The 26,068-nt window shown below is 29.1% G+C and overlaps 1 protein-coding gene across 1 annotated transcript in view; it reads right to left on the reverse strand.

The window, feature by feature from the left end:
- LOC107446971 (soluble guanylate cyclase 88E) overlaps positions 1 to 26,068 on the reverse strand; it is a 217,215-nt gene that overhangs the window by 74,295 nt on the left and 116,852 nt on the right. The window contains exon 4 of the mRNA XM_043047850.3: positions 4,732 to 4,858. Coding sequence (XP_042903784.2) covers positions 4,732 to 4,858 — 127 coding nt within the window. The remainder of the gene's footprint in view (positions 1 to 4,731; positions 4,859 to 26,068) is intronic.

Below are 26,068 nucleotides of genomic sequence, written 5' to 3' on the forward strand. Positions count from 1 at the left end.
AGCAAAAGTTAAAAAATCACATTAAAAATCCTCTCAATATAGTAATCTTAAACTTCTAACACTATTAGCTATTTAATAAAAAAAAAACAGTTTTGTTTCTTATCATATATATAAAAGCGATATATATGTTACCGTGAACGATCGAAATCAAGAGACTTGTCTTTCACCGAGGAATGTCGACAATCACATAGTCTCTTGGGTGAATTTCCGAAATATTTGTTAAATACGATTTGATATTAATTTATTTGTTATTCGTAATTAAATATTCGTTGATATTATTATATTTATTCGATGGTTTAGTATCTGCTGTGGATAGATTAGAAGAAATACCAGTGTTCGGAGTACCAGTTAAATGTATACCGGGCAGTGGCACTAAATCTTAAAGAAGCACTGATGTAGGGCATACCGGCAAATTTATACCGGGCAGTGGCACTGAATCTTTAAAAAAGCACTGATGCAGGACATACCGGGCAAATGTATACCACCCAGTGGAACTTAACTAGACTTAGCATATATTTCGAGCTATCTGCACATTGCACTATTTTATAAAAATTAAAAAGTTTTATTTTTACTACTAAATCACTTTAATAAAAAATCCTTTCACATTTTAACATTATATCAAAACTCTTTTAATAAAATAAAAAGCTTTCTTTTTTATGATGAATCACATTAGTAATAAAACACTTCCATATCAATAACCAAAGCATAATATCAACATTAATTATGCAAAAATAATTTTGTTTATTTATTTAGCAGTATTGCACTACTGTTTTATCGAAATTAAAGGTTTTATTTTTATTGATGTATCACTTAAAACTAAATTGCTTTCCCGTTTTAACACTATTCCAAAATTCAAACATCATGTCAAAAATAATCTCAGAAATATATAAAACTAATACAACACTTATTATTTACAAAAATGTTTCTAAAAGTCCCTGAAACTTTCCAGTAACTTTTAATAAATTAAAATAAATTCCTGCATCACTAATAAAACGTTCTATACTGATAAAAAAAAAATCATTTCACTAAAAATGAAAATCAATATTGTTAGTATAAACGTTACCTTATTTAATTTGTCTATATATTTCGAAAGTGCCACCAAAATATCCCAAAAAAACTTTTACTATTTCAACAAAAAAATTTTAAAGTTATTTGAAAAAATATTTTTGGATCACTAAAATCGTTCTCAAGCACAAATTGGATTTTTCTATTGGAGGATTTTTCTTTTGTTTTTATTATTCTGATAGGGATACTTTTTTTCACATTCACTTATTAAAAAATACATAATTACAATAAAAATAAGTTGTTTTAATTTTAATTCAAATTTCAGCATCTTTCATTATAAAAACTTGCAATATTTATAAGGTATCATTATAATGTAAGAGTGCTATTTTAAAGAATATTATTAAAAATTATAGCAATGAATTTATTTAATTTACATTATTGTTTGAGTAAAAAAAGGCTCCTTTAAATCCAAAGGCACGAACAAGGCTCCTAAAAACCCAAAGGCATTAAAAAAGGCTCCTATAAACTCAAAAATATTTATTACTGAGTTAAAATTTTATTTGATCAATTTTTTGGTGTATTTCTTTTGAAATCATTAAAAATATTTTTAAAACACAAAGAGATTTCTTTGTTATATGTAGAAATAATACTGATTGAGTATTACTGATTACAAATATGATAATGAAAATAGCCAATTAACCAAAGGAACATAATTTCTGCACTTGTTTATGTTTCAATTTGAGAGAGACATTTACAATAAATGACGTCGTCCCTTAAAAATAATTTAATTTATTTAATAAGATCAATTTAAATAGAATTAGAGTAAAAGTAAAATGTGCACTTAAAAAATAAAAAAAATGAAAATACCATTTTTCGAAATTAAATTTATAAATCTGATTATTATATGAATTCTTATTTAAGCAAAAAATTATCATTTATAACATTTTTGTAAGATTCTCTGCAACGCAAATCTTATTAAAGATACTGACTCACTTCATTACAACAAAAAAAAATTTAAGATCTCAAGTTTAAAAAAAAAATCATGAAGGTGACAAGTAAAGGAATTTTTACATTTAAAATTATAACAAAATATAAGATTTAGCCTCGTACATCTTAATCTTGTACTTTTTTAACTTAGTCTTTTTTGCGCCTCTAAGAAAATTTAATAAATATATCAAAGCGATGTTTTCTTAGTAAATTTTCTTTTTAAAGCATTATGTAAGAATATATTTTTTCCTTAAGGAATAAAATGTTATTATTTTCAGCTTTTAAGAGAAAGTGCGATGATTTTTTCCCTTAAACTCTGAGCGAGTTTTTTAATGTAGTAAATTTCTTACTACGCAGTAAACAGGCTTAGATTCTTACTGAAAAGATAAAAAATATTATTCGGTATAAGGCATATAAACATTTTAATATTAGTGAAGTGAGAAAAAGTTAGTTTACTTATTCTTTGGAGTATTACATCTTTAAAACTTAGAGTTTGTTTATTCAGTAAAAAAATAGCACTTTGCTTTAACTTTATTCCAAATATAGTGCGTCATAGCATTATTTTTAATATTGAACGAAACAGAAAATCATTCTGAAATCATCTTTTATCCTAAAAGAATTTTTATTTTCTGAATATATAGATCTATATTACGCAATTTAAATTAAAATCTAACTTTTTTATTGACTTAAAAAAATGACAGGAAGAAGTAACAAAAGTTTTAAAATAATGCACTTCCAGATGTTTTTATAAACAGGTTTTAACTTCCTTTTTAAACAGAATTTTAAAAAACTCAGTCACTGTTTCTAAAACAAATTTGAAATTTTTGAAGTTCCCAATATTTTTTTACTTCTTTCATCTCTATGTATCACATATTATTATGTATTACATATTTTTATTTTGTACTGTCTAGTTTTCTAATGTAACAAGATTTTTACAATATAGTAAAATGTTTACTTTCTTTCACTATTAGAGGACTGTTTTATATTAAAGAAATGAGAAAATAATTGCATCGTTATAAAATGTTAGCATACATTTTTTTCTATTGTGAGTATAGTATTTTACATAGTTGAAATGAATTCTTCATTTCTATTCTGAATATGATGTTTCATTGTCTTATTTTTAATAATTTTTCTAAAATTATTAAAAAATTTCCTTTTATTATTATAGGAGGATAATAATTTTTCTATTATTATCAGGAGAATTTTTTATTATTATCGTATGTCCTAAAAACATATTTTTATTTTGACTATATAAAATTAAAATTTTTAATAATTTAAAACATTTTTCAGTTAATTTTTTTCCCAAACACACAATATAGACAATTTTTCCCATCAATTTAAAGTAAGAAAACCTTTAAAATAATGTATTTTCAGATTTGTTAGTAAATTTATTTTCAAAATGTTTTTTTATCAAAACAATGACGTCATTTTGGTCAAAATTATTAGAAATCTTTCAATAAAAAAGAGGTAATTGATAATACTAATCACTAATAAGAAGTTATACTTAATCATTACTTATAAAAAAAAAGTTCTTAAAAATGTATTCTTAATTTATTGTAATAATGTGCTTAATATTTAATTCATATAACTACGTTTTTAATCCATATTATTAATATTAATGTTAGATATTTATTAAGCTATCCTTTATGGTTACTCTTTAAAATTTATATTTGAATTCTTGTTTTTTGTTATTATCATTTAATATTTATGATTAAGTTCTTCATTGTTATTAATATGTTTCTAAAGTTTTAACAGGATGTGCGTGCTTACAAAAATTTTAAGAAGAATTACATCTTTTCCTTTTTTTATTACATCTTGTGACGTTTTTATTCATTACAACATTGCTGCAAAGTATTTTTCAGTATTGGAAGTAAAATTGATTTTACCGATGATGCACCTACAGTGCCGGTACTTTATATCGTAATTTGAACCTGGATTTCTTACAGTGTCGAAGTATTAATACAAAAAGTAATAAGTTTTCATTTGCTACAGTTAATAAACTGAATTGTTATGTTTGTATAGGTGTAACCGTAATGTACCGAATTTTTAACTGAATTGTAATGTACTAAATTTTAACTGAATTGTAATTGCACTACATTCCGAAAATATCGTTTTTCAAAAATTTAGAAACTTAGAACAAAGTTTTATTTTTAAATACATTTTTGCTTAAAACAATTTATTCTTATAAATTTCCAGAGACTACAAAAAATAATAGCTCAGAATTACTTTTTTTTCTGTTGACTTAAAGTAAAAAGTGTAATTAAAAACTTTTATAGAATTTTAACACTTCTAGGCACCTTTAAAGCATTTTAACTTTTAAAAGTAAATAACTGTAAATAACTTTATTCTTAATTAATTCTTAATTTGTAAATAACTTTTGTCTTAAGATGCATTTTTATCATTATAATAGCATCATTCATTATCAAAAAATATAAGAAACTTTTAAAAAAAATAATAATAACAAATTGATAATCTTAACTATTACTTCTCAAAAAAAATAAAATGAAGTTTTTCAGATTTCATCAATAAATTCATTAGAATCTTGATATAAGAATGTAAGATCGAAATTTCGAACGACAATTTCCACACTGAGTAGAAATAATGCTTTTTTTTTTAATTTATAAGCAATTTAGTTTTTGTAGCAAACGATAAAGTTGCAGTGAAATGTAAAAAGTTATTGGGAAACTAGATAATATTTTTTTTATAAAATTGAACTTTAATGAATAATCGTCGTCTTACTTGTGTCGTCATCATTGAAATCAGATTCAATACTTTTTTCAGAGACATTATCCGAAAAGGAGTCGTCTTTTACTTTTATCGGTTCAATGGAACAAAGTTCAAAAATATTATTTGTATGACTGTGGATCTGAAAAAAAAGAAATAAAAATTATTCAAGTATTACTAAAAAGAAAAATTCAAAGATTAACAATATTTTTCTTTAAGTAGAAAAAGTATTTAATATAAACTATTTATGAAGACGTATTAATAATTATATATAGCAAAAAATAAAATAAAAAATTCCAAAAGGAAATTTTTCTTATAAAAAACAATCTGTGAAAAAAATAATTATTAAGTTAGAAAAAACTGTCACAAAAGTTTCAGTTTTGCAGTAAATTAAGAAAAATTTGAGAAAATTATTATTAAGTTTAGAAAATATCATTGTCCAAGTTTAGGGATTAAAATTAGAGTACTTAATTTTCAAATCAATTTTCTTTTCCGTTTATTTTAATTGGGATAGACCATGATTTTTTTTTTACATCAAAAACTGAAATTAGACAGTTTTTAATAAATTTTTTTGATCACTGAAATGTTAACTTGCTGCTGCTTATCCTAACTGTTTTAGCCAATATGCAACACCAGCTATATAATATATATATATATATATATATATATATATATATATATATATATATATATATATATATATATATATATATATATATATATATATATATATATACTTACAGTGGTGGCTAAAAGTGTGGACACTTTTTGAAAGTTTCATGTTTTTCAACTTTGTGTGCTTGTAGAATATATTAATTTTCACTTAAATACAAACGTTTATATATAAATTAAAGGTAATTTAATGTAGAATTTAATAATAAATACAGTATTACAATATCTGCATCACAAAAAAGGTTATGCAGCAAATAGTCAGATCTATCTTAGATTTGCATTTTTTTAAAGTGATACTTACACAATCAATACTTAGTAGGATAACCCTTAATTTTTAAGACAGCTTCACAGCGTCTTTTCATCAACTGAACGAGTGTTTGGAGTTCATCTTTCGTAATCACATGGTGCCAAGAATCAATTATAGCTTCAATAAGTTGTCTTTTATTGGATGGACGTTTTTTTCGTACAAGAATTTTCAAACGTTGCCACAAATTTTCAATTGGATTGAGATCAGGGCTGTTTCCTGGCCATGGTAATATATCTATGCCTTTATTTTGAAAGCATGCTTTGCATACTTTTGCTGTGTGGCATGGAGCTGAATTCTGTTGAAAAATAAATGGTACATTGTTGGAGAAGAGATCCCTGATTGAAGGTATCAATTTTGGTTTCAGGGCAGTTTCGATGTATTTTTTGGCATTCAGGATGCCATCAATCACTTGAATTCGGCCCACACCATCTGCAGACATACATGCCCAAATCATGACATTTGTTGGATTTTTTGTAGTAGCTTCAATGCAATTAGGATGAAGCGCTTCACCTACTCTACGTCTCACGTATTTCCTACCATTTCTTCCAAAGAGCGATATTTTACTCTCATCACTCCAGATTACTTGCTTCCATTGATTTTCTGACCATTTAATGTGTTCTTTTGCCAATTTAACTCGTTTTTCGCATTGCTTTTGATTTAAATATGGTTTTTCCTTGGAATTCTAGCTCGTAGTACAAATCCTGATAACCTTCTTCTTATTGTTCTTGAACTTATTGTTCTTGAACTTACTGCAATACCAGCTGCATTCATTTCACATCTAATGGCATCTGATGACATTGTTCTATCTTGAAGGCATAGCCATTTAATTTTTCTATCGGTAGTAGCACTTGTGCAGTTTTTTTGGCCTGATTTGGCATCCTGAGTGCCAAAAAATACATCGAAACTGTCCTGAAACCCAAAATTGATACCTGCCATCAGACATCTCTTCCCCAACAACGCACCATTTATTTTTCAGCAGGATTCAGCTTCATGCCACACAGCAAAAGTATGCAAGGCATGCCTTCAAAATAAAGGCATAGATATATTACCTTGGCCAGGAAACAGCCCTGATCTCAATCCAATTGAAAATTTGTGGCGATGTTTGAAAATTCTTGTACGAAAAAAACGTCCATCCATCAAAAGACAACTAAGTGAAGCTATAATTGATTCTTGGCACCATGTGATTACGAAAGATGAACTCTAAACACTCGTTCACTCGATGAAAAGACGCTGTGAAGCTGTCTTAAAAAATAAGTGTTATCCTACTAAGTATTGATAGTGTAAGTATCACTTTAAAAAAATGCAAATCGAAGATAGATCTTACTTATAGTTGCATAACTTTTTTTGTAATACAGATATTGTAATACTGTATTTATTATTAAATTCCTCATTAAATTACCTTCAATTTGATATATAAACGTTTATATTTAAGTGAAAATTAATATATTCTACAAGCACACAAAGTTGAAAAACATGAAGTGCCTAATGTATCTAACTTTTTTAATAATCACTTTAACGTGGGTACCACAAAGACGGCACGATACAACAAATTCAAATACATAAACTACACCCATATCCGAAGAAGGATTCGAACTCCGGGTCTTCTTGGTACAAGACCAACCTTCTTGAACAACATACAAACCGGTCATCGTGAATCGTCAGTTTATTTTCGATTGTCTAGTCTTTATTCGTCACTCTAGTTAACACTCTCCCACAATGCACTACGAAGAGGATTTGAATTGAGGAAACATTTTCGTCATAGGTTTGAGAGTGCACGTTTCGTCACAAATAGCGTGATTTCGTGGCGAAATGATTCTCAAAATTAACGAAATACTGCTCAAGGATAGCTGAATCGTTAAAAGGTAGAGTTAGTTTTTATTCTGAGAGTATGTACGCTCAGAAACTTCAAAACAAGAAGGGATCTTTATATTAAATTCCCTCTCTCTAGTCCCAGATAGGAAGTAATCTGTACTCCGTTACAAGTTGGGAAGAGACCATTGCGATATAGGATTTAAATAATTATCCGCAACTGCATATTGTTTCGTTTCATTTCGTTATCAAGTAATAGAAAGATGCTTTCAGAACAATTTGAAGTCTTTTAAAAGTTAAACACGTCGAGCAGAAATTAAATTTATGCTATCTTTTAAGATGGATATATAACTCAGAATTATTTTTTAAAAAAAATTTATAGATTCAACGTCTTACTAGAATCATAGATTTTAAGTAAGTTATTCGTTGCATAAGTTATTCGTCACATTTCGTTAAATAAGAAGGAAAAAACAGTTATATGACGTTACAAAGAGCATTGGATTTGATTGGGCCACTAAAACTGACGCGTCTTACGCTGACATGCCCTTAACAAATCAAATGTGACATAAAGAATGTAATGTTTGGCAACTGTTTGGCGATCGTTCAGGCGCACTTGGCGCATTGTGTCACCCCTTCGGGGGCATGCTAGGAATCGAGGTAGATGTATGTTTATCTTGGTCGGGAGAGGGTCTCCCTTGGTTGTTTAAGAGCTGGATGCTCTGAGTAAATATAATGACTAGTTTCTTTTAATTTTGAATAAAGTTTAGTTTATTATTATGAAAATCTGGTGTGATTATTTGCATGGAATATAGTCATTACAAAGAATTTTTACCCTTTTTCGGATAATGGTCTCTTCTTAACTTGCAACAAAAAGAAAAAGAGTTTAAATTTAAAAAAAAAAAGCTTTTGATTAATTTCAAAATACATGTTTGATGTTTCTAAACAGCGTTATGAACCCTCTGACACTTCGTAGCAGCGTGGATTCCTGAACATATCTCTTACGAACGGAGTGATATTCCATTATAGAGTATTATGGATGTTACAGCATATCTCCATATCTCATTAAATATTATAAATGTAGTCCCCTTGTTGTTAGGCTAACCATGGGAGTTTTTCGTGGTTTTCCTCACCATTTAACACAAATTTGGGTTAGTTCCATCAAAAAGTCCTCAACGAAGGTAAATTTCTCCCATTACTTGATTCAGGAATTCCCTTGTCTTCTGGATTGGTTCAAAACTACATGGTCACGGAGTTGAACATTAGTAATAGTAAACCCGAAAATTGTGTCAGCTGTTCACAACGAAGGTTACAAAATAAAATTTTATAAATGTAATAACACCTGGTACATTTTTATGTTTTAATTTACTACTGCGTATTAATGTCCCAATGCAACCTTGCCTTTTTTTAAATATCCCCAATTTATCGCTCTCACACTTATGAAAGAAATGATGCAATATACGACACCATTTCATTTTCTTATATGAAAGCATGATATCAGCATGTTTGCTATGCACGTAGTAAGCCAGATTACTTAGTGTAAGGCGCTATATAGTAAGCTTACTTTGTATATACATATTTCTTTATATAATATAAGAAGAGAGTGAAATGCTAACACATAACCAATCACAGAAAACTTGAGGTTAGTAACGAACAAAACAACTAAGCAAAATTGAGAACGCATGAGGATCATTTCCATATTATTTTGTAAACAAATAACAGTCGTAAAGGTATTGTTTTTCAATAAATATTTTGTAATTTAAAGTTATTTTCCTGTACTGCTATTATAACGCTTTTAATTCAATTTTCGAGTTTAAAATTAAGAGAATTGTTTTTTTTTTTTAATTATTATTATAATGTAATTCTGCGCTACATTTTAAGATAAAGTTAGGTAGAACGGTCATCAAATCTTATAAACCATTTTGCAATTATTATTTTTGAACAAATAACATTAATATACCGTAATAAATTAAAGTTCAAGAGATCTGTTAAATGCTTTATAACTTCATGATGAGCTTCATGCACAATGAGATGCAAGCAATAATAAATATTTAATATATGCCCTAATTTGGTAAGCGAAATTATTAAATTACGGTTGCGAAATCATAAAATTTGTTTGAACAGTATATTGTGATAACTATATATTGTTATAACAAGATAAGTGATATTTTAAAAAATTATTACTTAGAAAAATTACTTCTGCTTACCAGTAGATCTAAATATTTATAATACTAATAGATAATGATATTTGGACGTGGCAAGTGGAGGCACAAGCTTAAACAAACAGAATTTCTTTTAGTGCATATATGTTCAGTGCATATATGTATATATGTGCATGTATTATGTTCTGGCAAGAAACGACAATAATTGCGAAGTAATTATTGGGGTTGGTGAGCGGTAGCGAATAGGGGGCTTAGCCCCCTAGTAATTTAATAACAGAACATCAATAAATGCCCATATGATTTTATTTCAATTAGAAGAAATATTGATCACTGAATATTTACATATTTCTGTAATACCATTTTCACAACGATGATTCAAATTTGAACTGTGTCTATGATGACTGAGTTTTATTCTTAGTCACAGTTTTTATTTTTCGTAGTACTTCGCACGTAATAGAGATTGCAATCGGTCATTCTTTAATCCTTTCGGGCAGACAGAAGAAGAAGAAGAAAGAATGCATGCACAGTAAAAATATACCCGATCAGTGACCGGTAAAGTGTCTTAAGAGTGAGGAAGGGGCTTACACCCCCCTTCCTGTATATTATATTATCCCAGTCCGAATTATCTGAACTTCAGAGATCAGAATGATTTTTAGAATTTTAAGACCCTAATCATTATATTGTACTTTACTTGAGGTCTATTTTTGCTTGTCTCTTTTGTGCAGCTTTGAAAATTTCAGTTTTTATTTCTAAATATCTATGATGAGCAAAAATAATGTGTAATCATTTTAATCGATAAAATCCAGAAGAATTCGCAAGTAAAACATTACATTCGTGTTTTTGATTGGTAACAGTTAAATTGCACTTGTATTTGATAATTAAAAATAAGTTAGTCTTTTTTATTTTGATTTCTTTTGTCAAATTTATGATATTTAATTGAAAAATCTGAGTAATATTTAAAAGAAAGTATTTCTAAGTTTTTAATGCAAAACTAACATTTTTCATGCCTATCTTAGTTAGTCAGGATAAGAATCAAAGTCTTTGCCTAAAGCACATTTTTCATCTGATATGGTGATTTTCTTATTTTACTTTTTCCTGGTCAGAAATAATTTGTAACCGTAGTTTTATTAAAATCTAAAAAACGAATGAAATTTTTTATTTGTTTATTTAAAAATATCAAGAAAAAAAATCATGAAATGAGATTAAAAATAAACAATAAATCTCTGCTCGCGTCATAACAGCCATTTTATAAATAAAGATAATGTAAGAGAATTTTTTTCTATTATAATGCGTTCAGACATAAAAGGAAGAAACTGACAAGAAAGACAATGCAAAGCTGTAGTTGAAAGACTTTTAGCCTTTTTGTCGCTTTCTTCTAATTTTTTAAAGAATCTTAAATATGCAATGTAATAGGCTAATTTAAATATACTTATTATAAATAATTTCCAACGTTTAAAAAATTGTTTAATCACCAAACAAAACAAAAAATCAAAAAACTAAGATTACCCTACATTTTTCAAAATGCTTATCATTTTGATTGTATATTAAAAAAGTAGAGTATAGGAATAAAGTATGGCATGCAGAAGAATTCGGCAAAAATGTAATTGATTACATTTCTCGATTGCCATAATTAATTACTTCAACAATTGATCAACAGATATCATAATTTTGATCACAGCTGTAATCAATTACAGTAATCAATTGCTTGTAATCGTGATTACAACTTTCATTCCAGCTGTACTATTGATTACAATGGTCAATTACAGTAATAAATTAATTGTAATAGTGATTACTACTCACCATAATTTTTATTACAGCTGTAATCACGATTACGAGTAATTGATTACTGTAATCGACCATTGTAATCACGGTTATGAATGCTTGTAATCATGATTACAAGTAATTGGTTACTGTAATTAATTATTGTACTCACAATTGCAGTTGTAATCAAAATTTGTTATCATGATTACAAGTAATTGAATACTGTTATCAAAAGATGTAATTGTATTCATTTTTGCCTGCCTCCGATGTAATCAGAAATTATGATTATTTGTAATCGAAATTACCTGTAATCACGATTACAAGTAATTGATTACTGTAATTGACCATTGTGATCACGATTATGAATGTTCGTTATCATGATTACAAGTAATTGGTTACTGGAATTAATTATTGTAGTCACAATTGCAGTTGTAATCAAAATTTGTAATCGTGATTACAAGTAATTGAATACTGTTATCAAAATATGTAATTGTATTCATTTTTGCCTGCCTCTGATGTAATCAGAAATTATGATTACTATTGTAATCGAAATTCCCTGTAATCGTGATTACATAGCAGTAATTATATGTAATCACTTACAGTTGTAATGTAGGATGGGCAAAAAAGCAAGGTATTAAAAAGTAGAGATTGTAGTAACCCCGACCATAGAGTGCTTATAGAGTAAAAAATATGTTCAAACATCGAAAATTTTTTATTACCGTAATTTAAAGTCAGTAAATTATTTAAATAATTCTTTTGATAGATTTATCTCCTGATTCTCAAGTTATCATTTATTTTTTTAAAAGGTATATCATCTAAATAAATTTTTTGAAAGAGTTTGTGGTGTATCTACCACTATAAATATTGAATACCAATTCAATAGTATATAAGACATGTTAACTTGATTCTATCTTGAGCTACCTTTTGAAAGATGAAGGTTGACATAGTCGATTTATAATTCCCTTCATTGGTGACCCGGACATGATGAGAACTTGCCAATATTGATGGATGATACACATTGAACAGTTGATTTGCTTAAAAATATATACTGCTCAAAGAAAGAAAGAAAAAAAATTCGGTGAAGTAAATAAAGTCTCCCGGTAATAAGCAATATTGAAAAAATAAAAAAAATAGCGAAATGTTATAGAAACAAGAAGGAAAAAAAATAATGAGGGAAATGCTACGAAGAAAAAATATGATGAGCAAAAATTGATATAAGTAAATAAACAGCATGAATCAACTAGTGGTATCCGTTCATCGAATTCTATCACAGATAAAATTCTGGAGGGGGAGTAATGTTGTGTATTTACCGCTATAAATATTGAATACCAATTCAATAGTATATAAGACATGTTAACTTGATTTTATCTAGAGGTACCTTTTGATAGATGAAGGTTGACAAAGTCGATTTATAATTCCCCTCAAGTTGGACAAGTGCTCAAGTCCCCTCAAGTTGGCAATAACTAGAAGTTAGGCAAAATGGCATAAAAACAAATTCTGCTCTTGTGAATTCTGTTGTAAATTTAGAATGAATAAAAAGGGAATATGATAGCTATAAATTAGATTAGCCAGAGATGGACGTAAGTGAAATAGCAGACATGGCAATCAACCTTGCATTGGTCCTGCTGACTTAAAACACGCAATTATGCAGATGCTAAATGGCTGCACTATAACGCTATACATGAAGAAAATGGATAGAAAACAAAGGCAAAATAATGTAACAAATTGGCTCATGACTTGTGTGTAGGAGTTGACAAGGATGAAGATGCTCTTGGATAAGAACAGTGTTATAATCTATTTTGTCCCAACTGCTTCTTCTTCACAAACACAACAGACGCTTACAGGACTTGGCTGATTCAACCTCATCCTCTCTCACCTCTTCCTATTCACTCCCGTCAAAATAACAGAGGGAAGTTGCCCTCTATTTCTCGTGCCCATGGTATTTCTGGGATGGAGTTTTTAGACATAATACTCTAAAAAGATTAAACATTCGATTTCTTCTGTCAGGAATTATGTTTATTTCTCGACCAATACACCAGATGGCAGCATCAGTCTACTTGTAGTTTGTTTAGAAATAGTTTTTTTTCTCTTATTCTTTTTTCTTTTTTTTATTATCTTTCGAGCTTCTCCAAATATGGTTCAGCAACCTTAATCTATTACTATGGATGACTTGAGTTATTTGTGGTTTGTTTTTGCTGGACAGTTTTTGAACAAGTTTTGTTAGTTTTGAATCTATTCATATGAAGATTATAAAATATTAAGAGCGTTTTAAATTCAAATACCATAGAATTAAATTCAAATACTACAGCAAAGAGTTTAAAAAGGAAGCAAATATAATTTTCTGAATTTCGTTCTACTTCGCAAAAGAAGCCGGATTAACCTTAAATATTTCATTTTTTCAATTCTTCCACCATTGTTTCATATTATATTAAATATATATCCCGTGAAATTAAAATTTAAGACAAATAATTATTTAATAATAAATACCTTTGCATCGAAGAATACAGTAATCAATCCTTTGGGATTAAAAAAACTATGAAAATTAAAAAAAATCAGCCTTAAATTATAAAATTTTACAAAGCATTTATTAAAAGTATAAAAAAGTTTTTTTTTGTGGCATTATTTGAAGATGCTTTTATTTCAAATTAGATAATAAAATAATTTAATTATAATAAGAAAAAATTAAAACTCATATTTCGTATGCAATCATCAAACATTAATTAAATAAGTGTTTATTTGAATATATTTTTCGGCATTAATAATTTAAAAAAGACAATATTAATTATTCAAAATATTTTCTAAAACTTTTAATTAAGGAAGGATTAGAGGACATACATTTCAAATCTATCATAAATGTGTTTCTTCGATAGCTTATTCTTATAAAATTAATCTTTATTACTAAATATTTATAAAAAAAAAAGTATTTATATGCTACGGGTATTTATATGCTTGCTTTAAATTATTGTTTAATTCAAAATGATTATTTTAATAAGTTTTATACCATGATAAATTTAAAGATTTTGTATATTAAATACAGACTTCTATAACAGACTTAGTTTCGTTAATGCATCGATTATTAGTGATAATAATTGAAAAAACTAAAGGAATATTAACTTAAGTATGAGTATGAGTTACCAAAAATATAGTGCAATGTTACCGGTACTATTTTTGTCAACTTGTAAAAAAACAAATAATATGTTTTTATATAATTGCTTGCGCACTGCACAAACAAATTCACCTGTACTGTATCTTTCACATACAGACTCCCGCTGAGAGATTTGAATGTATGCATTTTATAAAAAAAACTCATTTGAATGAACTTGAGAATTCCCTTGAAATTCTAATCATAGAAAATGGCTAAAGTTTCTACCTCTTATATGTTTTAAGTCATATTTGGCAAAATTATTTCACCTTTAAATCTCCTTATGAATTAAACTAAATTAGCTTATAGCAACGCCACAAAGCAAAGCAATAATAATTACCAAGAGAAGAAACTTAATCCCGCATAAACTTTAATTGCCACAGAATAATTAGCTTTACATCCGAAATATTTTTACTCTTGCACATTTGCAACAACATAAGCCACTAAGTATCTAATGTTTTGAAGAAATCTCAAACTCCTCATTTGTTTATTTATGATTGTTCGCAGACACTGTTTAAACATTTAAACCTGGGATTAACTGAGTTTTTCTCATTTAAAGTCTCATTGGCTCTGCAGTTTTAAAAACTAATTTGCGTACAATGCGATTACGAAGTACAATTAACAGCATTTCGTTGACTTCCTTACTTTAACCTCGGGCACAGTGCGAGAACGTAATGGTAAGATAATACAATCAACTAGCATTCACTGCATTATTCAGAATATTGCAAGATGAAAAGCTATGTAAAATCAATGATGATAAAGTTCAAATATTTAAAGGTAAGAAAATATAGTATCTGTGTATTATTTTTTTTATAAACTTGTGCACTCTTAGAAAAACTAGGTACAACGTTGAAATATAATATTGGTACTTCAATCTATATTATAGAAAAAATCTGATAAGGTTATATGGTGCAAATTTGGACCACGTTTTCGTTGTCAGTACTTTAAAATGCATTGGTTGCGAGAAGAGATAACTACTCTCCAGTCCTGACGTGGTTCTTCGTTGTTAACTTACGGGTTTAAGGAACTTAATGTAGATATTGTTGATTGGAACAGCAAGTTTAAGATGGTCTATTCTTTTTAAAGGAAAGTGAGTCAAGTCTTAAGTATTATTTAACACAAATAGTAAATACTAAAAAAGAGATGGTTCAAAGTTAAACCATCATATTGGACATATTTGGCACAACCTGAATGAGGTGTTAAATTGGACCCTCTTTTCGCTGTCCATACATTAACAAACAGTGATTGGCAGAAGATTTAATTTTTCTCTAGTTCTGATGTCATTTATCATTGTTCAATGATTTACGGGTTCAAGGACTTAATGTGGATATTGTTGTGGATCAAGTGGGATATGAAACAAGTTTAAGATATTTTTTTAAGGGAAAGAGATTCAAGTTTAAAGTATTATTCAACTTAACTTGTAAAGACTCAAAAAAGTGGTTTTAAGTTAAACCAGCTAATCTGGCCAATTTGCTGCAATTTTAATAAGGTGTTGACTTGGACCATCTTTTTGTTTTTTTTGCCATCGTAATTTGGATCCTCTGCAGAGGGGATGGCTCCCCTGCTTTGGTAGCCCAACGAACTACAAAATCTAGCACTTTACGGTAGAACGGTTTAACTAGGACCGATACCGCGCACCCTCGGTCCCTACGCAGGCTGATCAAAGTGGTCATCCACCGGCATACTGACCGCAGCCAACGATGCTTGACTTCGGTGCTCTGCAGGGAACCGTGTCTTTACAATCAGTCCACTGCGGGACGAAAATGAGGTAGAAATTGAGGTTTATTGATAAGGTTATTTTTGGTAAAAACATAGCCTCATTTTCTACCTCAGGTGTGAGTTTTTATACCTGTCAATATCTTAGCAACCTCAAAAACAGCTTATTTTTTTGTAAGATTTTTAAGCAAAATTATTTTATTTTTTATTTTTTTAATGGAGATCTTTGCATTGCTTTCCATCAGGATTTCTCATACTTCTAAAACATCATGTAGCTTAAATTATGTAATAATAGCATATGTATGCTAATTAAAGATAAATCACCAAATTTCTGTAGTGTTTTTTTAAAAAAAAACTCTTTACCAAGATGAAAATTAGACCTATTGGAAGGAATTTGACCAACGGTCAACTGGTGTTACGTTACTTTGCCCAATCGTTACTTTCAATTGAAAAATCCTTTTATTTCACTATCAGTTGCAGAAAGGAAATTAATTTCTGAGCTTGGTACATGCGTATCGAATTGATTTCTGGCTTTTAAATGTATCATCTTCATTACCACTCTTACCACTCTCTCAGTGAAAAATAAAAAGAAATCGCGGAGACTGAAATACCTAGGTCAAAGTAACTTTGCCTAACATATATAGAAAACTGTTCATAAATGTTACCTTTGCTGTGATAAAACGGGCAAAAATAAACTAGTGAACAGTTGTAAAAAATGAATTCATTGTGAATTTTGTGAATTGTATTTATATTAGTTACTCGTTAAATTGTTAAATATTTCATTAGATTGCATTAGCAGAAAAAACGTAAAAAAGAAGAACACATACGACTCATGCTGATTAAAATATCTGGAAAAATTTTCAAAAAAGAATGCGTATCATCGATTCCTTAGGGATGAATATAGTTAAGCATCTTCAATTTCAGAAAACCCCCAATTTATTTCCTGTTTTAGGAAAAGTTAAAGATTTCCTCTCCTCTTGTCTCAGATAGGAAACCTTGAAAACAGCATCGTCTCGAATGTTTAAAGTTTTTGCCTGGAAATGCTTTAAAAAGTTGTTTTTTTTTTCTTAAGAAAATTTGCAACCATATTTTTTTGTTGTTCAAAACTCGTTCGTCAATGTTAATGTTTTGTTTCGTTTCTGTTTTGTTTCCCTCTATCTTCAACAGAACTGGTTGGAATGTTAGAATCTTTATCAATGCTAGAGACGGGACAACTTATTAGTTTGTAATAGTTAATAAGAGATTGGTAAAAGTAACTTTAATTTTTCTATGAAGCATGGAATAACATTTTCCAACAAAACAATGATATGAAAATTAAAGTACGAAAATTCCACAATCACATCCCTCTGAGTCGCGGGGGCTCATGGGATAGAGCCCTCGCCATCCAATAAGAACTGGGCTCGAATGCTGGTCGATACGAATTCCGTACCCCACTCGCACTGACTACAGTATGGTGAGCTATAGATCTAGCCTCACCTAACTTTATTTAAAGCTTTAAGTTTATTTAACACCGTTGGCAACGTTCCGTTGACAACTGAGTTGTAATTTATTTTTTCACTTTTTCAGCTTTACCTTTTCATTCTCGGCCGTCAAACCAGATGGTTGTGTTCTTGTTTTTAGTTAATAAATTTAGTTTATGTATGAATGATATTTCTTTCTTTATGCATAACGTTCAATAGACCCTCGAAGACACGGGGGCCTAAAAGTGGTGACCCGGACGTGATGTGAACACGCCTACCTAGGCAGTAACGCCCACTTCGATGGATGATCCACATTGAACAGTTGACTTGCTACTTGTGACTGCGACATTATCCACCTCCTCGCACTGTTGCTACTCAGTCTCGTCTCGATCACGCACAACGTCGGCTGGCATACTTGTGATTACTCGAATGCTAACAGCAACAGAGGAGCTACTACGACCTACCTCTCACATTCAGCACTCAAAAAATACGGTGATCTTAATACAGCTCTCCCGGCTTCTCACAAAACAGCAATGAATCAACTAGTGGTATTCGTTCATCGAATTCTATCACAGATAAAATTCCAGTGGGGGAGTACTGTAGCGTATCTACCACTACAAAATTACAACTACAATTCACTAGTATATAAGACATGTTAACTCGACTCTATGCTGGGGGTACCTTTTCATAGATGACGGTTGACATGGTCTGTAACAACTCTCCCCACATACAGTGTTGACGTAAAATATACTCAGTGGTTGACGGATCATGGGTTAGAGTCCCCTTGCCGCCAGGCTAGCCACGGGAGGTTTTCGTGGTTTTTCTCTCCGTGTATCGCAAATACGGGCTAGTTCCATTAAAAGAGTCCTCCTGCGAAGGCAAATTTCTCTCAATACTTGATCCAGGAGCTCCGCTGTATTTTGGATTGGGTTCAAAATTACAAGGCTACGGAATTGAACATTAGTAGTCATAAACCCAACAAATTGGGTCGGGTGTTCAACGACGGCTGTAAAAAAAATAAAATCACATCCTTCTAATAGTTATTATAGACAATAAAAAAAGAACTAATACAATTACCTTAACAGCTATTTCTAAGCGTTTTAAAAATAAAATTTATTAGCGTTTTCCAATTGCTTAATCACAGTCACTTCGCAAATTTATTAGTTTCTCGCTGATTGGCTATGACTAAATGGCAAAGTTTCTTCCTTATCAGCAATAAAACAAAGCCCTGATTATGACCACTGAAGTAGCTTTTTTGACCTGATTCTGGCCAAACTTTTTTATTAAATAAACTCGCAAAGTAACCCGTGTCGACGAAATTAATTTTAGACTTCATTTTCATGCATTATGTTTTAAGAGAAAATGGTAAGCCTTGAGCAGCGGCAACTTGTTAGCATAACTTATATCTAATTAGTCAGAAACGTGCACGCATAGTTTAATCCTATTAGAATAGAATTTTCCTTATCTGCGAATCTAAATTCTCAACAATTAAAATTTTATATTTCAAAATTACTGAAATATTTTGTAAGGCCAGGCTCAAAATTTTTGGACATTTTATTATTTGAACTATTTCAAAATTTTTCAAATACAAATAGGAACCGACCTAAAATTTATGCTTAATAATAAAAAATAAGTCATCATTTAGTAACTAAAAATATGCTCAAACTCGCAATTTATCTATGACTTAAATTATCTAACAATCCACTCAACAACACATTGCAAATAAAGAAAAAAATTTTTAAATATCTTAACTATCATTTCAAAAAAAAAAATTCAACAAATAGTTTTTAATAATGACACTTAAACTCTAATTAAACAGGGTGCGTAGCCAAATTATTCAACAAAAAATAATCACCTTTTAAGCACTTTTCAAGCACTCAAAAAATATTTTTAAGCACTTTAAAAAATATCATAATTAAGCAGCATTGGAAAGTTTTTGACAATTGACGGTTTTATCTTGTTTTAACCGTCATGTCAAAAAGAAAACCCTTTTAGCATCGTTTTTGACAATTGTCAAAAATCTTGAAATTTTGAATAATGTGAAACGAATGGTGTTTTCATTCGCTACGGACTGACAATACGCCGAAATAGATTGAGGTTGAATTAATTGTGAAAACGCTGAATAGAACAATGTGAACTGTGTCTTTTTGCATAATTCGAAGCGAAAATCAACATAGTAAAGAAAAATTTCGTTTTGAAAAAGGGAAAATTAAGCACTTTTTAAAAACATCTAATGAAAAAAGCACCTTTAAGGGCGTTTAAAAAACGAAAATGTAAATCAAGCACCTTTAAGCATTTTTTAAAAACGCTACGCACTCTGTTAAAACAAGGACGAGTTTAAATATTTCTAGATCCATTAAACAGTCCTATACTCTATACTCAAACAGTTCTATAACTTATAACCTTTTTAAGAAACAAACAATGTATCAAACGCCTAGAATTAATTAATATTATAGTTAAAACGTGAAACATTTCAATGAATTATTTCTTCAAGATCAAGTTCAAAGCATGCTATTTAAGCATCGTTATTATGTCCGCGAAAGGAATAACCTCCATCATAATAACATTTTCAAAGACGCATAAGCACCATTAAACTTCACCAGGATATAATTTTGGCTTAACATACAGTTTAGCGAGATTTTAGAAATTCCCTAAGTGAAAATAATTGGCGTAATTTCCCTATTTTAAGCCATAAATCAATTGTTTCGTTTCCAACGTAACAGTTACACATAGAGCATTTTTTATCATTGTGATATTTTTAGTAACTAAAAGTGAGGCATCAGTTATTTCTTTAGTAGGACTATAGCTTTTCTTTCTTTTTTTTCGAAAAGAAATAAACAAACGTCAGTTTATTCTTCTTAAGTACTTTCTTCAGTACTTTCTTCATTTCAACGCCTGAAACAGTGTTATACATAATAAAAAGGTTAAGTTGTTGTTCAGTGCGTCAAAAAAACGAACCATCCAGAATAACTTTAGATCTAATGATCCGATCTTCGCGTTCTAGAACTCAAATATAATAAATAAGTGCAGACGTTATTTCAAGTTGCGAAATCAGACACAAAAACGTAGTTTCTCTGAATAAACATACCTTTTTTTCGACGGATACGGATTTCTGACCCCTAAAATATAGAGGTAGCAGTAATTTGGGAAATATGGTACCCATGGTTTGGTTAGGAGAGCGATCCAAAGTTTAGACCTCTTAATACTAATTTTACTTCTTGAATATTTCGCCATATCTCGTGATTTTTAAGCGAATTGAAAACTTTTTGCACACAATTAGGAAATTCGTTTATCCAAGGAAAATTCTGTGCAAAAAATAAATTTCAGTAAATATTTATTATTTTTTATTATTTTATTTAATAATAGTCAAAAAAAATTTGGATTCTAAGGTATACAATTTGTTTACATCATTTCAAGTAATGTAATTTTACGAGGCAAAATACAAAAATTAACAAAATTTTATAAAAGGTTTTAAAACGTTTTTGCGTATTCTGCACTAAATATGGGAAGAAACTACCAGAATATGGTAAAATTTACAGTATTTCTCGTTTTATGGGAACACATAAAAGCTCAGTAGTTTTTACCAAAGCGCTTTGGTAATCATTTTGATAAAATTAACAGTGATACAAGATAAAATTTGGTAATGTTGTAAAATTTGAAAATTTTATCAGATTACCTTAAAGCATGGCACAAAATCCATTATTCGTCTAAATTTACTTTTCAATTTTAGATTTTTTACTAAATAAGTCACAATAAGAACAATAATGGGATATCTGCAATTGACGTAATGAGGGTATCTCGATCCCGATTGGTTGTCGAAACGTGGCTTTGCTTACGTTAGCAACTGATTGTTCCATTCTATTTCTAGTAAGTCAAGCCCGCTAAGTATAAATACACTAAAGTAGCACATTCTATATTCCTTCACAAAGATTTCAAATCTTTCACTATATATTTCTTCCTTAACACGAAGTCATGTAGAATATAGAAAAACTAATAATGCATGGAAGTTTCCAGGTACACAAAACATAAATATATTACGGTTACAATGAAGTACACAAACAACAAATAAATCTAAATTAAGTAAAGGACACAAACCAGAAAAAAATTATATTTCAACGAATTTGATGTGCGGCACGGAAACGTATTTTATTTAATTCGCGTTGACTAACATTCTAATTTAAGTGGAGAAACTTAACTCGACTTTAGCACGCCATTTTCCTTATAAATGATTAACCGGTGCTGATGTCATAGCTCACATATGTGAGTATCTGTGTTCTTCTTCTTCTAGAAGTTCAAGTACCCAATTATGAATATCAAAATTTCCGGCAAAACACTACCATATAAACGGAAACGTTACCAAATGAAGGATTTAAATATTGTATATTTCAGTTTTATTAACCAAGATCATGTTTTTTTTACCCATTCCAAACGGTAATCTTACCATAATTTTTACTCCGAGTGCAGTTACAAGCATAGGGTCTAGGTCGTAGTGCATCATCTCACCTCTTTAGTTCTCAACAGTTACATCTCATTCCATGATTTATTATTGATTTAAAATACAAAAAAATATTTGTATCCATTACAATTAAAATATTTCCGATCATTTTTAAACTGAATAAAATACGATAATAAAGAGTTACTTTGTGTACAAATTATCTTTAGATAAACGACTTTAATGGGTTTGAAAAATATTTTGATTCGTTCAATTAATAATAGATTCAACAGTTATTGAGAAATGAATGTTTAAAAAAATATAGCTTTTTTGAAATTTTTTTGCTCATAAACTGCTTTGCCAATTTCAATCAAATTTTGCATTTTGTCAAAATTTTTGCAAAAATTTTGCATTGCATCAAATTTACTAAGTTTAAAATAGAGAAAACGACTGTATGCCTTACAATTCGGAAATTTTTCTACCCTCTTTAAACAAAATAGTAAAAAATAAAGAATAATAATTGAAAATAATTTTTACGTGAATCTTTGTAATACGGATTTTATAATTGGGTGAAAATTTCTTTTTTATTGGCATAAAAACTTCTCCGCTCTTTGTTAAATGCGCAAAAGTAAATAAACATGCTTGGTCTTAAATTTTCGACCGCACTTGTGTGAACCATGCGAAACACATTTACCAACTTGTACCACTGCTGTCCCATCTAATGAGTCAAAAATTTTAATCCTTCTAAAGGAAATATATGTATTTCTTTGGAGATATTACTTGTAGTACTTCAGAGAAAGAATCTGATTTTTAAAGTTATTCAAGTATTCTTTCTGTTATCTGTTTTTTTTTTTTTTTTTGGATTGTGTGGAGTTGAAAGTACATTTTATTTAAATTTAAAAAAATCTTAAAATATTGAAATTCCTGCAAATTGACAGTCATACTATTAATGAAGCTTTAAATAAATATGAGGCACGATTACAGCTTTTTGCATACAATTTATCATGATAATGGCCAAAATCGAACGAAAGAGAACTTTAATGAGAAAGGATTCACATGTCTTAGTTAATAAATTATTTTTGGTGACTTTTATTACCCAGTGTTGCCTCCAATCTCTTTGTGATGTCATTATAGGCATTGTATATTAAGCTTTTAAAATTTCTCTAATTTCCTAAATTTATATTTTTTAATCATTATTAATCCAATTTTAATTAAATTAAACCAATTATTTAATTTTTATTACATTTTATAAAAAGCAAATATAAATATTTTATTCTCTTCTTAACAATCAATGTCACGATAAGCCTTTTTTTTTAATTAAATACAAATGTAAAACTCATTAATTCACTGTCACGACTAAATCGAACATCAAAATCTATTTTTAACTCCTTATTCTTTAAGCTGCTTTATTTCTCTTACTACAAAAATGCTTCAGTTACAGGGTTATATTAATTCTCGTGGTCTTTTTGGAGATGAAGCAATAGCCAAATTATTTAAAATTTAATATTAATAACAATACAAGAGACTTTAGCGTTATTAATATTAAATTTAGCTTCGCCTGAGCAAAAATAATAAGGCTTTGTGTTTGGCTATTTAATCCTTCGTAAATCGCTAACTATGAATCTCTTTTCATGTTTCTAAGTGTCTGTTGGGAATAATTAAGGTCACTTTTAATTTTGAATTCTAGTCATATGCCAAGAATTAATATTAGGATTAATATGGGTCCCCGAAGACCCCTCAGTCCAACCGTTACTTAATTAATTAATTACAAAAATGTTATCTTTTTTTTTAAAAAAAAAGGGATGTCTTCCTCTTCATAAAGGCATATTATTTTGTTACTGCTTATTATTTCGCTATCTTCGGATAAGGCTATGAATGAATCTTCTACAAATATTTCATAAATAAAGCAGCAATCTTTTTTTTAAAAATATTTTTGTTCAAATTCTCTGGAACAAATCCCTCTTTCGCGAAAAGTGCAAATGTACCAGAAATCATTGCTACTGCGGCCAAAGCCTTCCATAAAACTGAACCAACTAATAAAAACTGAAATAAAAATATTTCCACCATAAAACTCTTTCTTCCACCATTTATCATAAGTCTATATTTTATGATAATTTTAAAGTCAACATAAATTTGAAATTTTATATTCTTTGATGCACTCTTGGCGAGTTACTTTGATTTCCAATCTGAAAAAGCTTCTATAAAGGTTTGAAGGGAGAAAATAGCTCTTATAAGAGTAAGTTCATAAATATCTAAGTTGTAAGTTCATAAGTAGTAAGAGTAAGTTCATAAATATCTAATCACTATTTAGACATTTGAATAAATAGGTTGAAAATGCATCATTATATACATACGTTACAGAATATCACACAGACATTGATTATATTGATAGCTTTAAACTCAGAATAACTAATAGCACATGCTATAACAAATGAGTTTATATGGCAACATAATTTGCATTGATAAAGAAGATCAAGCAGCATTGCTTGCATTGATTTTTGTTTTGGAAGATAACAATTGTACATAGTCAGTGTTAAACTTAGAATAACTAATAACAAGCTTTCAAAAACTAGTTCATATTGCTTCGTAGCATGCATAAGTAATGAAAAATCACGCAGGCATTGATTACATTGATTTTTGTTAGAGAAAATATTAATTGTATATATTTAGCGTTATACATGTGGAATACAGATCCACGAAGCAACCATCTCAATCACGTGATATCAAGGACACTACACTTACATTACTCTTACTTGTAAACCATGTAGTTGGAATCAGTTGGAATGTGTGGCTCCAGTAGAATATGTATCTTATTTTTGTTAATATATTTTGTTAAGTTTAGCGTATCTCCTTTTATTTTTTTAAAGCCCTCTCTTCACCCCCTTTATTCCACATACATAAAATAACTAGGTATTAACATGCTATAACAAATTAGTTTATATTGCATCATAGTTTGTATAAGTTATAGAAGATCCCTCAGGCATTGATTATTTTGATTTTCATACTCAAAAAGGCTTACGGAGGTTTCAATTTATTATTAAACTTGTAAGTAATAGGGGTTATGACGATTTCAATGAGGATTTCAATTTGGCATTAAATATAAAACAAACAATTGAATTTTACAAAGCGAATTGAATTTTACTTCCTTTGAAGATAACCATATAATATTAAATCAAATATTGGAAGCTAAAATTAAGATACAACTAATGTGCTCGATAATTTTGAGCAACGTGGAAAAATATTTTTAGCTTGTGGGATAAAATTTTAATTAACTTTAAAATAATAATTTTCAGGGTAAACTTTCCAACGTACATAAATAGTTTTAAAATTGTACACAGCAAATTAATTACCTTTAAGGAGAGAATTGGAAAGATAATATATTTAGCAATTTATTTTTAATTGCGAGCAGTTTCGATCTCGAAATTTTGAATTTATACTAAAATATGTTAACGAAAATTTTTTCGATGGAAAAGTTTCATACCAAATTTACGTTCCTTTTTTTAGCAAGAATGGCAATTAAAAATTAGTTGAAAAATAGTTAGTCTAATCGTTATTATTAGTTTGTTAAAAAGTCCGCAAAGTCTTCAATTTTGTGAGGTCTACAATTCTTCAATCAAAAAAGAGAGAAATATTTAGCATGAGCATTTCATTGAGTCTATACATCATTTTTAAGACTATTCAGATCAGGGCTCGAAAAACAGCCCGTCCGCCCGTCCTCGACGGTCAAAAATTCTCCGCGGACAACGAATTTCTCGAATCCGACGTCCGCGCGGACGGCCATTTTCCCGTTAATGTTCGTGATACATTTTCAATTTTTGTTATCTTACAAGAGTCTAGCGCCTCACTTCTAAGATGACCCTGAAATGGAATTGATATTTTCTCTGTCTGGGAGTA

Source organism: Parasteatoda tepidariorum, chromosome 10 (genome assembly GCF_982258835.1).
Source record: "Parasteatoda tepidariorum strain Cologne lab strain chromosome 10, Ptep-v5.0, whole genome shotgun sequence".
NCBI classification, from domain to species: Eukaryota; Metazoa; Arthropoda; class Arachnida; order Araneae; family Theridiidae; genus Parasteatoda; species Parasteatoda tepidariorum.